At 32.5% G+C, this 14,109-nt stretch overlaps 1 protein-coding gene across 1 annotated transcript; it reads right to left on the bottom strand.

Moving 5' to 3' along the window:
- Positions 1 to 335: 335 nt before the first annotated feature.
- LOC126968279 (cuticle protein 19-like) lies at positions 336 to 9,526 on the bottom strand. The gene is made up of 4 exons (XM_050813176.1): positions 9,454 to 9,526; positions 6,613 to 6,774; positions 3,201 to 3,297; positions 336 to 1,933 (listed from the first exon to the last, which is right to left on the bottom strand). Exons 1-4 carry the CDS (start codon positions 9,463 to 9,465, stop codon positions 1,797 to 1,799), a joined length of 408 nt encoding a protein of 135 aa, XP_050669133.1. The 5' UTR covers positions 9,466 to 9,526; the 3' UTR covers positions 336 to 1,796.
- Between the last annotated feature and the right edge of the window lie 4,583 nt (positions 9,527 to 14,109).

The following is a 14,109-nucleotide window of genomic DNA, read 5'->3' as shown; positions in this document are numbered from 1 at the left end:
AAAGTGAATGTAAGTTTGTTTGTAATGCTTTACCGCCGGAGCTACTAAACCGATTTTGATGAAATTGAATACAGAGAAAGTCATAGCTTGGAAAAGGACATAGGCTACATATTATCCTGAAAAAATTCATAGTTCCCGCGGGATTTGTGAAAAACTGAAATGCTATACCAATAGTAGTAGGTTAGTTGGCCTGAGCGATCTTGCTCGACATAGGATATAATATGATTGCAACGGGAGCGAAAAGGGGAATAGGACATTAGATAATCTTCAATTCCAAACTTTTGGACGAAGTCACGGGCATCAGCTAGTATAGCGATAAAATTAAAACAAAACTACAAATTTCAATTTTTTATTGATTCAAATACACACTCATCGTATTTGGAGTAATGCTTTAGTTACACAACACCAACACAATATGACAACTAATAAATCAGGTACCACGAAGCTTAACTACAATTGCTTAGAAATAAATAACAATAAAGAAATCCTAAAACGTAATTAAGTCATCAATCGTTTAAATTATCATAAATTCAGAATCAAACTATAGAATTTATTTCAAAAGTTATTAATAAGTTTCAGTACGAAACTACGACTAAGTATGACAAATAGATTATTGAATGCGCTTTCAGTTCCCAACCTTAGTATTTCCTTTGATTAACGCGAATGTTACACATTTAAATAAAACACATTTAAGGCGAAGAGTAAGCAGAAAACACGCAAACATGGTGTTTTTAGACAAGTTTTGTGGTGAAAGTATAGCATTTCGAGCTATGAACACTATTTAATCCTATTACACATATCCTTAAGTCTTATTTGTAGGTTGCTAATGCTTGCTGTTGGTTATAGTTAACACTGCCAAGCCTTTTTGAACTACCACTTTTCCTTGAATTTAAACAAGTTTTTTGGCATGGCGTGACGCCTTTTTCTGGTACTTCTCTCAGAAAAGTTATTCTTATAGCTTGTACTTTTTTGTGTAGGTTCATTTATTCAGATTAGTAGTGAATAACGAGAATTGTAAGCATATAAACTGTTTTCCACCCAAGAATTTTGAAAATATTGGCTTTTTACATAGATAGCGGGCCGGCAGCCGTGAACTGATATCGCTCAAGGTCGCTGGCATTTAGTGTCGCCTTAAAGGATTAAAACGCGTGTAATTATTACTGTGCTTTGACATTAGATTTTTGCGTAAAAGTATCATTTTAATTTTTATTTCAGTTAACCCGACGTTATAAGACCTTTCCAGTCCCCCTGAAACCGAGATAAAGGCCTTGAAACTAAAAAATATAAAAATGTAACTTTTACGCAAACATCTAATGTAAGAACATAGTAACAATTCCTCTAAATGTGTTTTATTTAATTCCGAATCTAAGCCATAATTATTAGAATTAATCTAATATATAAAATTCTCATGTCGCGGTGTTTGTATTTAAACTCCTTCGAAACGGCTTGACCGATTCTCATGAAATTTTGAGTGCATATTGGGTAGGTCTGAGAATCGGACAACATCTGTTTTTCATCCCCCTAAATGTTAAGGGTGGTCCACACGAATTTTTTTTTATTTTGTTTTTAAATTTTTTTGATTATGAGTCAGCATTAAAAATACATACAACTTCAAATTTTCACCCATCTACGATCAACAGTTACTTTTGTATCGCGATTTTAATATCGGCAATACAACGTTTGCTGGGTCAGCTAGTTTTCATATAAATTATGGCAACAAAAAATATGATAGAGCACGAAATAGATTTTTTTTTTGTCTTAAAATTGAATTTAGGTATTATTTATTGTTATTACTTCTAATGAAATATATGTTGGGCTTCGTGGAGTGTTATGGGTGGTGTTCTGTGAACGATTGCATTAAAACCAGAGTGATCGTCAGCAGTGTAGTCCACTGTTCGAAGTGAACCATCAGGCTCCACTAAGGAGTACTGACCTGAAATAAGAATTACATTATTATAGACAGTTTAAAATTCTTCAATATGCTTAGAATTGCGAAAAAATGAATCACAACTTATATTCTAATATAAAAATATTATACAATAAAATGTCACTCTTTAAAATCTAAACAATTTGTTATTTTAAAGCAATATTTCTCACTTCTGGAACTAATTGTATTACAAATTAAATGTGTAACCAAAATTTATGAACGATTCCTCCAAGGTTCCTCAAGTAAATTTCCTAATATGCAATTATTGGGGTTGAACAGGTTATTAACTGTAAAGTAGATCCTATAGATGGAGCCACAACATGAGAGTTGAACAAGACACCAAAATTTACGGTCGAGTTCCGCATCGTACATAAATTTTGGTTATAAATTTAATTTGTATAATTAATCTCAGAAGTGAGATTATCACTTTACAAATTGTTAAGAATCTCGTAAAGATAATGAAATCATTAAAATTGTTTTGATGATCTTTTAAATAAGGCATCTCTTTGTTTATAATATTATTCGAGATATTATAATCATAACTTTTTATTGCCACCATGTCATCAACATGATGACATGGTTGTACGAGGTTTTTAATTTATATAAATTTCTTTTTTTTTTATTTTTTTATTTACCTAATAATGGTGGAATATAATTCCGAATATTTTTTAACAAATTAACATGTAAATGAGTTAGAATTTTGTGTTATAAAAATGTTTGGTTCTACAGGAACTCTGGCTTTGAAATAATACTCAACACATTTATATGAGACCTGAAAATGATAGAAAATTATGAATATTATTTTCAATATAACAGTGAGTTACTTGATATTATGTCCGTCACACTTTCTCGTAAACACTAAGGACGTATAATATTACCACGTAACATGAGTCATGACACAGTCATAATATGTAAAACAGCAAAGCTATTAAATAATGTTCTGACATAACATCTAAAGTACAATGTTTTCTCCTAAGAAAATATTGAACAATGACAGTAAGGTTTAATACATACTTCTAAACGAGGTTTAATTTTGAACTATTATCATGAAGAATGGCCGGTGGGGCAGTAAAGTCCTCGAATGGCGAAGTGTTGGTATGCCTCCCATGAGATGGAACGACGATATGGTCAAGATCGCGGGAGTATATTTAATGAGGGCAGCGCAGGACGGATCGTCGTGGAGATCTTTGGGGGAGGCCTTTGTCCAGCAGTGGACGTTTTCCCGCTGATGATGATGCTGATGAAGAAACTGAATATTGCAGAAACAAATTACCTTTCACGACGTCACCATCTCGACTTTCATGGTGGCTCTTGATATCTCCAGTGTGGAAGTCGTTTACGCCATATTTAAACGCATACCGTGGATATGCCTGTAAGACAAATTATATATTATTTATAAGGTGTAAATAAAACACTATTTAAATGATTAAAACGCGTGTAAGTGTAACTTTATTTTTACATTTACGTTACATTTTTATTATTATTTTTGTAAACCCGACGTTTCAAGTATTTGACGACGTTTGAAGAACAAAATTTTATTTGAATAAATGTTCCTCTGGAGGCATTATTATATTTTTATTCTTATTAATTAATTGTACTATATTAATTTATTTCATCTAATTTTGTTAAATTTTGTCCATTATTGATTTGTTTTATTAATTGAATTATTTGTAAATGTTCTTACCTAATTTTATTCTTGATCGTTTTTTAACGTTATTGTATTAAGTATTATAATGGCCAGTGTATGTGTAACTTACATTTGACGACTAACATTTAGTTTTTTAGCCTGGTTTATCACAAAATATATGAAAATTATTAATCTTTATTATCTGTGAATAAATAAATATATAGTAACATTATCCAAAAAGGAAATAGAGGAATAAATTTTCGTAATGAAGATGCAGCTAGGATAAAGGGTATAAGAAATATTAAGGCTGGTTTGCACCAACTAACTTAAGCAATAATAAACATGTTAAAGTACCAATTGACAATTTTAGATGACGTCATAACTTTAACTGTTAACCGTAACAGTCCAATCTTCGACGGTTAAAGCTATAGTTAATGTTAAATATTGTCGTGAAATTTTACATTTTAATCTTAACTTTAACCATGCCCAGGAATACGTTGGTACAACACAATCCGCAGTCTATTTTAAAGTCAGAGTTACTGTTAATGTTACATTTGACTTAAACCTTAACTATAACAGCTAATATGATGCAACCCGTGCCTTAGAGAGTTTGCGAACAACGTTGTATCTTATATTGCACTGTCAAGTTCATCGGCATCGTATTGAAATTGAAAGTGCAATGAGTGCGGAACGAAAGGCAATAACAGCAAATGCAGTAATTATTTTTTATAGCATATGGATGTGTGTACTTATGTACCTATAGAGATGTACATGCAGAGAGTTTGCGTATTTGAGTTCAAATGTGGAAGATGGTGTGAAAGTGTATCAACATGGTAAATAAAGCGCTTATGTTTGAGTATCAAACACAAAGAAGAAGGTAATATAGATATTGAGCTTAAAAAAATAAATTTACTGAAACCGTAAAATAGATGCCCAACTACTGAAAAGAGCTTCCTATCAAATAAAGACTTTCTTCGACTGTAGCACAGAAGATGAAACTGTAAGAACGATAAAAATGATTGTACATGTAATATAGAAAAGATTCTATAGAGAGTTTGCAGGTAATGCCAAGGCGTATGAATGCCAGTCAGCTATAACTGGGCTGCGGGCTCTTATTGCGATTCAATTGACAACCTAAAATGAACTGCTTTGCAACTTCGTACCACGGCGTGATTAGAGCTATCTAATTTAGGTTGACGTCAAATCAACTGATTTAATCGCAATTATGACAGTTGAATGTCAAAAATGATGTCAATTAAATCGCAAACTGATTTAGTTCGTTCATTAATTCGTACCATGTTGTAATATTTCAAGCTAAACTGGATAGCTTATGTGTCAAAGTGAGTGATTCGAAAAAAGTTGCTAATTCGGTACGAATTTTAGTGATTCAGTTTAGGTAGCTAAACTGAACTGCGTCGGAATGGCATCGTTTATTAAAAGTTGATGGTAGGCCCTCAGATCTTATTCAAAATGTCACTGACAGTCCCATCATCGAGTGCTGTCGCAGTTAAACTAAACGACATAAATAGAAAACCCTTGCGATAGGAGCATCATCAGAAAGGCCAAGCCGTGTGAACAACCAAGGTGTCGATATCTCTTATATTGTTGATATTGTATCTGTATACACATAATATTACTTTTATTAACTCAATGAAATACAATTACATGCTAGTCGTAAGGGCCCCTGTACTAGGTGTGGACACCTGTATTACTCGGTGCCCCGCTCATCCACCAAGACTAGAAAGTTAACAGAATCAGAATAAAATTAAATATCATGTGTGTCTGTGTGTGTGTGTATGTGTGATGAAATGTACTGAAATATATTGACTTCTCGTTCAAGTATTATACGATGTACACATTGGTCAACAGTTTTTCAGTTTCGTAATAGTTCAATAACAATAGAGTTTTAGTCCGAACCAATGACGTTCTATACATAATAATATATACAAATCACGTCGTACACAAACAAAGCCGGAATATGAAACATGCTACAAATTATATTCTGTATCTTAGACTGCTATATCTATACATTGCCGCATTTATTTCAGTTGTTTAAAATAGTGTTGGTCAATGAGCATCAATGTAATTCATTCGGACAGTAAAAGTTGACGCATGACTAAGGAGAAAAGTGTGTTTACATTGTCTTTAAGCACACTTTTGCTGTTCCGCTATCAGACACCGAATGATATATCCTTATATGTGTATAGAACGTCATTAGTTTAACCTAAAGGTATGCCGATTGACAGCTATATTACATTTTCTTAAATTTGGTTTTACTCGTACGTACATCCCCACTAATATTGTAAATGTGGATGTAAGTTTGTTTGTTACGCTTTCACGCCAAAACCACTGAAACAATTTCGATCAGATTCAGTTCAGAGACAGACTAGACCTTTTATCATGAATATGAGGTTTAGGAGGTTTGAAATAGAGGATGGAAATTTGTATGGAATTTCGTCATTATCAAAAATGTCACCGTGAAACTTTGGCACTTAATAAGAAATAAATGAATATTTGTTCTATCCTTTTTGAAATTTCGACCGGTGTGGGGTTGAAAAAGGGGATGAAAATTCGTATCGAAGTACAAACAAAGTCACGCTTTCACGCCTAGCTGAATATTCGATTTTGATTTTATTTTGGTAAATAAATAGAATGCTTAAAAGTAACAGGTGTACTTTAAAAAAAAAGTCTTTATCTCATGGCAAACTTTATATCGCGTGTTCACAAGTATCAAAACCGCACAATCTGTAAGTTTTTTTGCAAAGAATGAGAGGTTAATATAAAAATAAGCTTTCTTCCACGTACTACAAAGCTGTGGAATGAGCTTCCTTGTGCGGTGTTTCCGGGACGATACGACATGGGTACCTTCAAAAAAAGCGCGTACACCTTCCTTAAATGCCGGCAACGCTCTTGTGATTCCTCTGGTGTTGCAAGAGAATGTGGGCGGCGGTGATCACTTAACACCAGGTGACCCGTACGCTCGTTTGTCCTCCTATTCCATAAAAACAAACAAAGTTCCACGTGGACGAAGTCGCGGGTAAATTTAATAAATACTTACATGGTAATCGACGTGTTCGTGTGTCGGTATAATGTATTGATGACCATAGAGCACTCTATGCGCATTGAGGAAGGTTGCTGAAGGCTGCAGATCCGCAGGCCGACTGTGTTTGGAGACACGACACCAAGCAACCCCTATTATCACCGCAATTACTATTGTTAACTGGAAACATAAAAGGTATATAAGGCATTTATTTTCTCAAAACTGATTCCTTTAGAATTCTTTTTGATATCATTTCTAATATATACTAGATACTATTACCGCTTCGGAAACTAATGGCGCTCTGAGTGAGAAGAAGCAGCGTAAGAAACTCTCCCAGCATTATTTTTTTGCGCTCTTTTTAATAAAATATACAATATTGTACTGTCATTGCTATTGCTATAAAATAATCATAGTCCCAGGCTGTCCGGTCACTTATATATTCAGCTGTGGTGTAGTAGGATTTACGACAGAGCCATATACAGTTAAGATAATCTACTAGTAAAATAACTAACTTTCCAATTTTCCAGCCAAGAAATGATATTAATTTATTGGATGAATTCTAATAATTTAAGTTAATAAAATTTATCCTTTTGCAGTTGTACTAGTTAATAAATAATCTCTTTGTTGAAATAATAATAATTGACTCACTTCACTCATATAGTCTAAGTCCCAAATTACCAAGGCAATAAAAAAATAACAATGAGAGAGGAGACAGTGTTAAATAGACTTAAATTTAAATTATTAACATTATTTAAAAAACATTGTTGTTACTCAATAAACGAATATTATCATGAATACTATTTTTAATATTATAATTTTTGTGATTATTTTTACTACATTATCTCGAGACATTTTATTAATTATTGAAATTGTATATTATAGGGTCTTTTAGATACATAGGTATAGCTTTACGTTGGTCAAATTAAATCTAGCAGTAATTCTCGTGTAAATAAAATTTCATGGTGTTAAACTTTGAACTCCTCCGAAACGGCTTGACGGATTCTCATGAAATTTTGAGTGCATATTGGGTAGGTCTGAGAATCGGAAAACATATATTTTTCACCCCCCTAAATGTTAAGGGTGGTCCACACGAAACTTTTTTTTTTTTTAATTTTTTTGACATTTTTTTTTTAAATTTGTTTGATTATGAGTCAGTATTAAAAAATACATACAACTTCAAAATTTCACCCATCTACGATCAACAGTTACTTTTGTATCGCGATTTTAATATCAGCAATACAACGTTTGCTGGGTGAGCTAGTAATATTATAAAACGAAACCACTGAAATATTTGCATGTCTGTCAAAACGAAACATGTGCCTACTCTAAATTTGTAACAATTTTTCTTGTGAATGTTTCTGAAAAATATAGAAATTTGACTTTGAATAAAAATACTTAAATTTATATAAGTATTTAGAAACATGACCCGGAAATTAATATTTTTTATACAATCGTTTGCACCTACCGAGCTTCGAACCCTTGACCCTAAGCTCAGTAGGCAGGGTTACTAGCCTGTGCCAAACACCTTTTATAATGTTTCCAAAATATTCTTTTCGTAATCAAACAGTTACTTATAAGTAAAACAGATAGATTTTGCTGCCTTACTATTGAATTTAAGATATTGTATTCCAAGATTACTACAGGTTTTAAAACTCCTACCTGTTCAACAGCCTGTTACGATAGATACAACTCATATATTCTTATAGCGAGTAAAATACATTTCTCAATTAAGTAATGTTGCATGTAATGCCGGAATCGTCAGTAAAGGAATTCTACTTGAACTTGTCTTGTTTTTGTTTTGTGTTACGGTCTAGGTAACGGAGATATTGAACATCCTAATACTAAATAGTATACACACAAAAAATTTGAAACCAAAATTTTATGAACGATTCGGGACTCGAACCCACGACCTCTGGCGTTCCGTGACAGTGCTCTCCCAACTGAGCTAACCGTTCGAGTGACGTATGGTTTATAGAATCTTGTATGCTTTGTTCAACTCTCAGGTTGTGGCTTCATCTACAGGATCTACTTTACAGTTGATAACTTGCTCAACCCCAATATTTTCATATAAGGAAATTGCCTTGTGATGTCGCTCTTGTAAATCTAAGATTAATACACAAATAAAATTTGAAAACAAAATTTTGATTGATAGTATCTTAAAAAACGTAAATAAGAAGAAGTCGTAGGAAACTCATTGCCTCTCATCAACATTTATAGTTTTTTTTTGTGTTACAATATATTTTATAACCATCTAAATGGATGCAACAAAAATACTCAAACGTCAAATAATGACTAACAAGAGAAAGTTAATAAATAAATATAAATTAATAAGAAAAACCCACAACAGTTATTTAGCACTAAGATGCATCAATCCACACACACTGTAAATAAATAATGGTATTAGCTTAGAATAATATGCTCAAACTAATGAATATGTGATACGTTTTGATTAAAACATCAAATTAAATTAATGTATAAAAAATTTTAAGCCGTACAGTACGCACGGAAGACAACATTAAAACCAATTTTATTATCACTTTTTGTATAAAAAAATAATTTTCTTAACAAGAAGTTAATAATCTTAAAAGCAACCGTATTCATGTACTGAAAATCTTTCTGCAAAAGGATCATGATTTAGGTATAATATTAATAAAATATATTTTTAAAATAAATTACTATTATAAAATTTTATTCACATGATAATTCTGAATTTAAACGAACAATTATATCACTGGACTGACAAGAGTTAATAATGTACAGACGTACATGCAAAATATGTACGATTAATAATAAAACAAAATAATTTCATATTTAATAATGCCGTTATTATTGGTGTAGTAAAATTAATGATTTAATTACCTTAAAAGTCATTTTGTAATCTTCACAAAGTTATCTTCAGTTAACAATCGTTACAGTCACAGGAATAAACGCGTATGAGAAGTGTAACGAGCAAATAAGCGCTTATATTAAGTCGAAGTGGGTAAGTGGTGGAAGCAGTAGGCATCTTCACGCATTGAAACAAAATCGTGTATGTATCCGACGCTACATACGCAACGATTGATAAAAGAATTATAAATAATAATGAAATTTACTGGGTATAGATTAGTAACATTAAAAATAACTAAAGACAAGCTCGCAGTAGCAAAATAAAATATAGAAGTGAGACTAATAAAAAGTACTGAGGATATCGTTTTATAAATTTTTAATCTTCAAAAAATATAAAGAGAAATAACAATAATTTAAACGTAAAATAACGCACTAGAATAACCTAACATAATGGAGAAACAGCGAATGATGCGGGTAAACAAAGAATTCAACAACTCTTCAACAAACATCTATCTATCATAGGCGTAACAGATAGCCCTGTGTTCAGAGGATGCATGGAGGCAGAAGAAACAACCAGAACAGATGCTTATGAAATGCAAGAGTATGCTGATAACGGGCACAAATCCTTCGATCACCAGCATCGCTCCCGGATGCCTGCAGAAATTTAGAAAGACTGCTAGACTTCTCGAATGATCTGGGCTGATTGGAGTAAGAAGACAAACGGAAACGCATAATGGCCCAATCAAGAGGCAAAGTGTGTAAACAGCCCGGGTATCTAACGCTGTAAAATATTGTCTTTGTTACTCATGTGTTCCTATATAGTTAGTTAAAGAGTTTTCTTAATTAATGATTAGATAATATATTATTACGCACGGCAATGTCTTCCTCCAGTTAGAACGTGTGTGAAATTATTATAAAAAGTTGCGCACCGTGACAATAAAACGGATTACATAAACTAACAGCAAATGTATCGCTTCGGATCGAACTCAATTAATGGGACATGGATTACGCGGAAATGAAAAAGCAAGAACGGTCAGGATTGCAGAGAATAAGGACACTCTCTCTCTCTTTGGAATCGGTCCCTCATGTCTGAGTATCGTGGTCAGCAATATGATTGCATCTGGTGCAGATTATCTGCCTCCACTGAATTCTGTCCAGCGCATCTCCTACAACCGTGGAGAATTTGGATGACGAGTTTTTAATTTAGTCAGCCCATTATGTTGGAGAACCGTGCGTTTTTTTTCCTTCGGTATTTCCAACCACAGTAATTTTTTCCAAGCTTTCGTCATCTCTGCGCATTGATAGTTAAGTAGCATAGTAATTAGGACACAGAGTAATCAAATCCATGCCTCAAAATAAATTTCCATCTTCCGTATCTGGTGTCACTCAAACTGCGGTTATCAAAGATTCAAAATTCTGTATTTGGAACAAAAGGGGGAAAATCGTAATTTCTCCGATTTTTCAGAAAAAAGGCATCTTATTCTTAAATTGTTTTAGCTACAATATACTATTGGTTTTACTTTCGCTTTAGAACTTAACATCTATACATCCGTATACAAATCGTTTTTTTTTTTTAATTTTGGTTTGGTTTTGCTATTAAGTCGTGTTTAAGTATTTTAAACTATAGTTTTCTTCTTCTTTTTAAGTCCTCTAACGGCATGTCAAGTTCTTTCAAGACAATTTCTCATATCGCACGTCTGTTAATTTCTTTATTATAGAGTTGTTCCAAAGTTGGTTCTTTAATCGTATGCAAGGATCGGAAGTCTTGAGTGTGGCTAAAATAACGTGGAAAGATAGATTAAGATCAGCTCAAGTGTATGAGAAAGTAAAAATTAAAAAAAAATCTACATATCAAAACCTATATTTCTTGAACATTCAAAATTTTGTGAACAACATATTCAGACATTTTTTATTTTGCAGTAGCTATTTCTATGAGTTAATTAATTATCAGTATAGAATCTCTTTTAAATACAATAACAGGGGTAACAAGCTTTCATATCAACTAAAGATAGATCATCATAACTGCCCATGATCTCTAAAATAAAGAACGATAACAAAAGTTGTCAGAATAGCGTATTTATGAACAGAAATATTTTTATGAAAACATCGTTGAAGGAAAGGTCATTTTGCCCTATAATTTGCCATTATATGTAGGTAGATACATTGTTACAAACTAGAAAAAAGTATATTTAATTATTATTATTTTAATATTATCTTACATGTTCAACAGACTTACAAGAATTTTTTCATCACACTGGACTCTTGTTTATCAGAGTTGAGAAGTTGAAAATTACTTGTCACACTTCTCTGGTGTCTTCGACTCTTATGAAGCTCAGCTCTCCCTTTATTTATAGTTTAATATATCGCCAATCTGGAATTAAGGAAATAATCTACCTACATTCCTAACATATCCATATTTATGAATTCATTCAGTCAGTCAATTCTTGATACATTACCTAACTATCACAATTACTTTCTCCCTAAGACAGTAAAAGATCATAGGGCGAATTTACTGTGGATGTATTGGAAAGGAATGGAGGTACTGGAAGTAATATTATAGGTACAAAGATATAAATATAAAAACCACCATCACTAAAGTATCTCATTTATTGATTAGCTTTATTGTCACAAAAAATGTCATCTGCCATGTGGAAAGTGTGTATTGAATTGGGTTCACGTTACCTAACACTTCTCGCATATTAGTGACATATTGTAATAGAATTTTGTGACCATAACACTAAGAAATCACCATTACTTGCGTTCACTACGTGACTAGCAAATTTTGATGATAAATCATTTGTAAAAGTTCATGTTCTAGATAAATCTGAAACGTGGTTTTGTGATAAATAAGACAAGAATGTTAAAAAAATAATTAAGTACTTGTACAATATAAATCATTGAATGTGAAAACATAATCTGCCGACGGCTGATTTCCTATCGTCGACTGGATTAAATTTTATTTTATTAATATATCGAGCCATACACCTAAACCTATCAAACAACTACTATAATATTACTCCATTTACCTACTCTGTCAATCATACTTCATCCTTCATCTATCTGTCAAATACAACATTCATTCATTCACTCTATTCTACTTCAACTACTTGCACACGACACCTGAACTACACAAGAAACTATAATTGTAATCCTGTTAAGACACTCGAAATATAAATCTTTAAGAAGATATCAATATTTCTTTTGTTCATCGCGAACATAACCCAAACTCAATTTAAATAAGATACGAAACTTCGTTCAGATGGGATTAGGGAGGAAAGAACCGTGCTATAGTCAATGGAAACATAAGTGTTTTCAAACAATATTATACGTTTTATATGTGCAATACATTGATAAGTGCACTATTCTGATGTACTTGATGTATCAAACAATGCGTGAAATGTTTATAATTTTTTTTTGTTGCTACAATCAACTTGATGCGTAACGATACTGATTACGCTATCGTTATACAATACGTCTTATTAACTGTTTCTCGCAGAATGATTTATTGGCATAACATCATGCCGCATTTTTGTTACATATTACGTAGTTCACCTCGAACTTTGCGAAAATCATAATACTGTGAAGAGAGTATGAGCTAATCTCTATTACGAGCTATCATTTTTACCTTTGCACAGGATGCCGGCTAGATTATGGGCACCACAACGGCGCCTATTTCCGTCTGAAGGGCGCTGTAGCTAGTGACATTACTGGGCAAATTAGAGTTAACATCTTATGTCTCAAGGTGAAGAGCGCAATTCTGGTTCCGCTCTGAATTTTTGGGTTTTTCTAGAATCCTGAGCGGCATTGTATTGTTATGGGCAGGGCGTATCAATTACCATCATCTGAACGTCCAACTCGTCTGGTCCCTTACTGTCATAAAAAAAAATCATTTCAAATAGAAAACTATAAACATAACACGGCATAAAATACAATTTTATTAAAATAAGTAAATAGAAGTCTTTGAGATGTGGATGTGTGTATCGAAGAGAAGCTAGATTGCAATGCAGATTTACAAAAACAGAAAAGAAATTTAAGGAATGTTAATTTAAATTGTCTGGAGAATGTAATAGAAGTGAACATTAGTTGAGTACTATACAGGTATTGCAGACACAGCAATTATAGCAATCAACGTATAAATCGAATGATAAAGAAACTTCCAATACTGAATTTATTATAACACAGGAATAACATAACACGTAATAGTAATACTCAATAATTTGTAAATCGTCGCACGATTAGCACTTACCTACTACTTCCGTAACGTGTCGCAAATAATCATATATTCAGTGAGGGTTTCGGAATAATTGTCGATAAAATGTAGCTCAGTATTAAGTAATACGTTTAGATATATTTGCAATGTGCCTTGATTACTAATTCTCTGACTTTTAGGAGAGTAGATAGTTAAGCGAAAATTTAAACATTGGCTTATTTTCTGAATATAGCAGATAATCGACTATCAATGCCTTTTCATTGACTTATTTATGTGCATTAAATGGCCTTAGCTTATACCTCCAAAGACTCTCTATTAGAATTAATCATCTCTAATATTACAAGTATAGTAGGTACGTAAAAAACTATGTTGTTCGTTTGAAGGGTAGGAGGAAAATAGATAGAATATGATGGATAGGAGGAATATAGAAGGAAAATATAAAGAGTTTTAAATGTTTTTAATTCGTCATAAATCCTCAT

This window comes from Leptidea sinapis, chromosome 15 (assembly GCF_905404315.1).
Source record: "Leptidea sinapis chromosome 15, ilLepSina1.1, whole genome shotgun sequence".
In the NCBI taxonomy this organism is placed as follows: Eukaryota; Metazoa; Arthropoda; class Insecta; order Lepidoptera; family Pieridae; genus Leptidea; species Leptidea sinapis.
This window is presented reverse-complemented; position numbering and strand designations above follow the sequence as displayed.

Bases quoted from the DNA above. Each gene is read 5' to 3' on its own strand.
- LOC126968279 (XM_050813176.1), bottom strand. The intron at 3,298-6,612 runs GTAAGTATTTAT...TTTGTCTTACAG, and splicing joins ACGAACACGTCGATTACCAT to GCATATCCACGGTATGCGTT. The intron at 1,934-3,200 runs GTAATTTGTTTC...TTCTTATTTCAG, and splicing joins AGATGGTGACGTCGTGAAAG to GTCAGTACTCCTTAGTGGAG.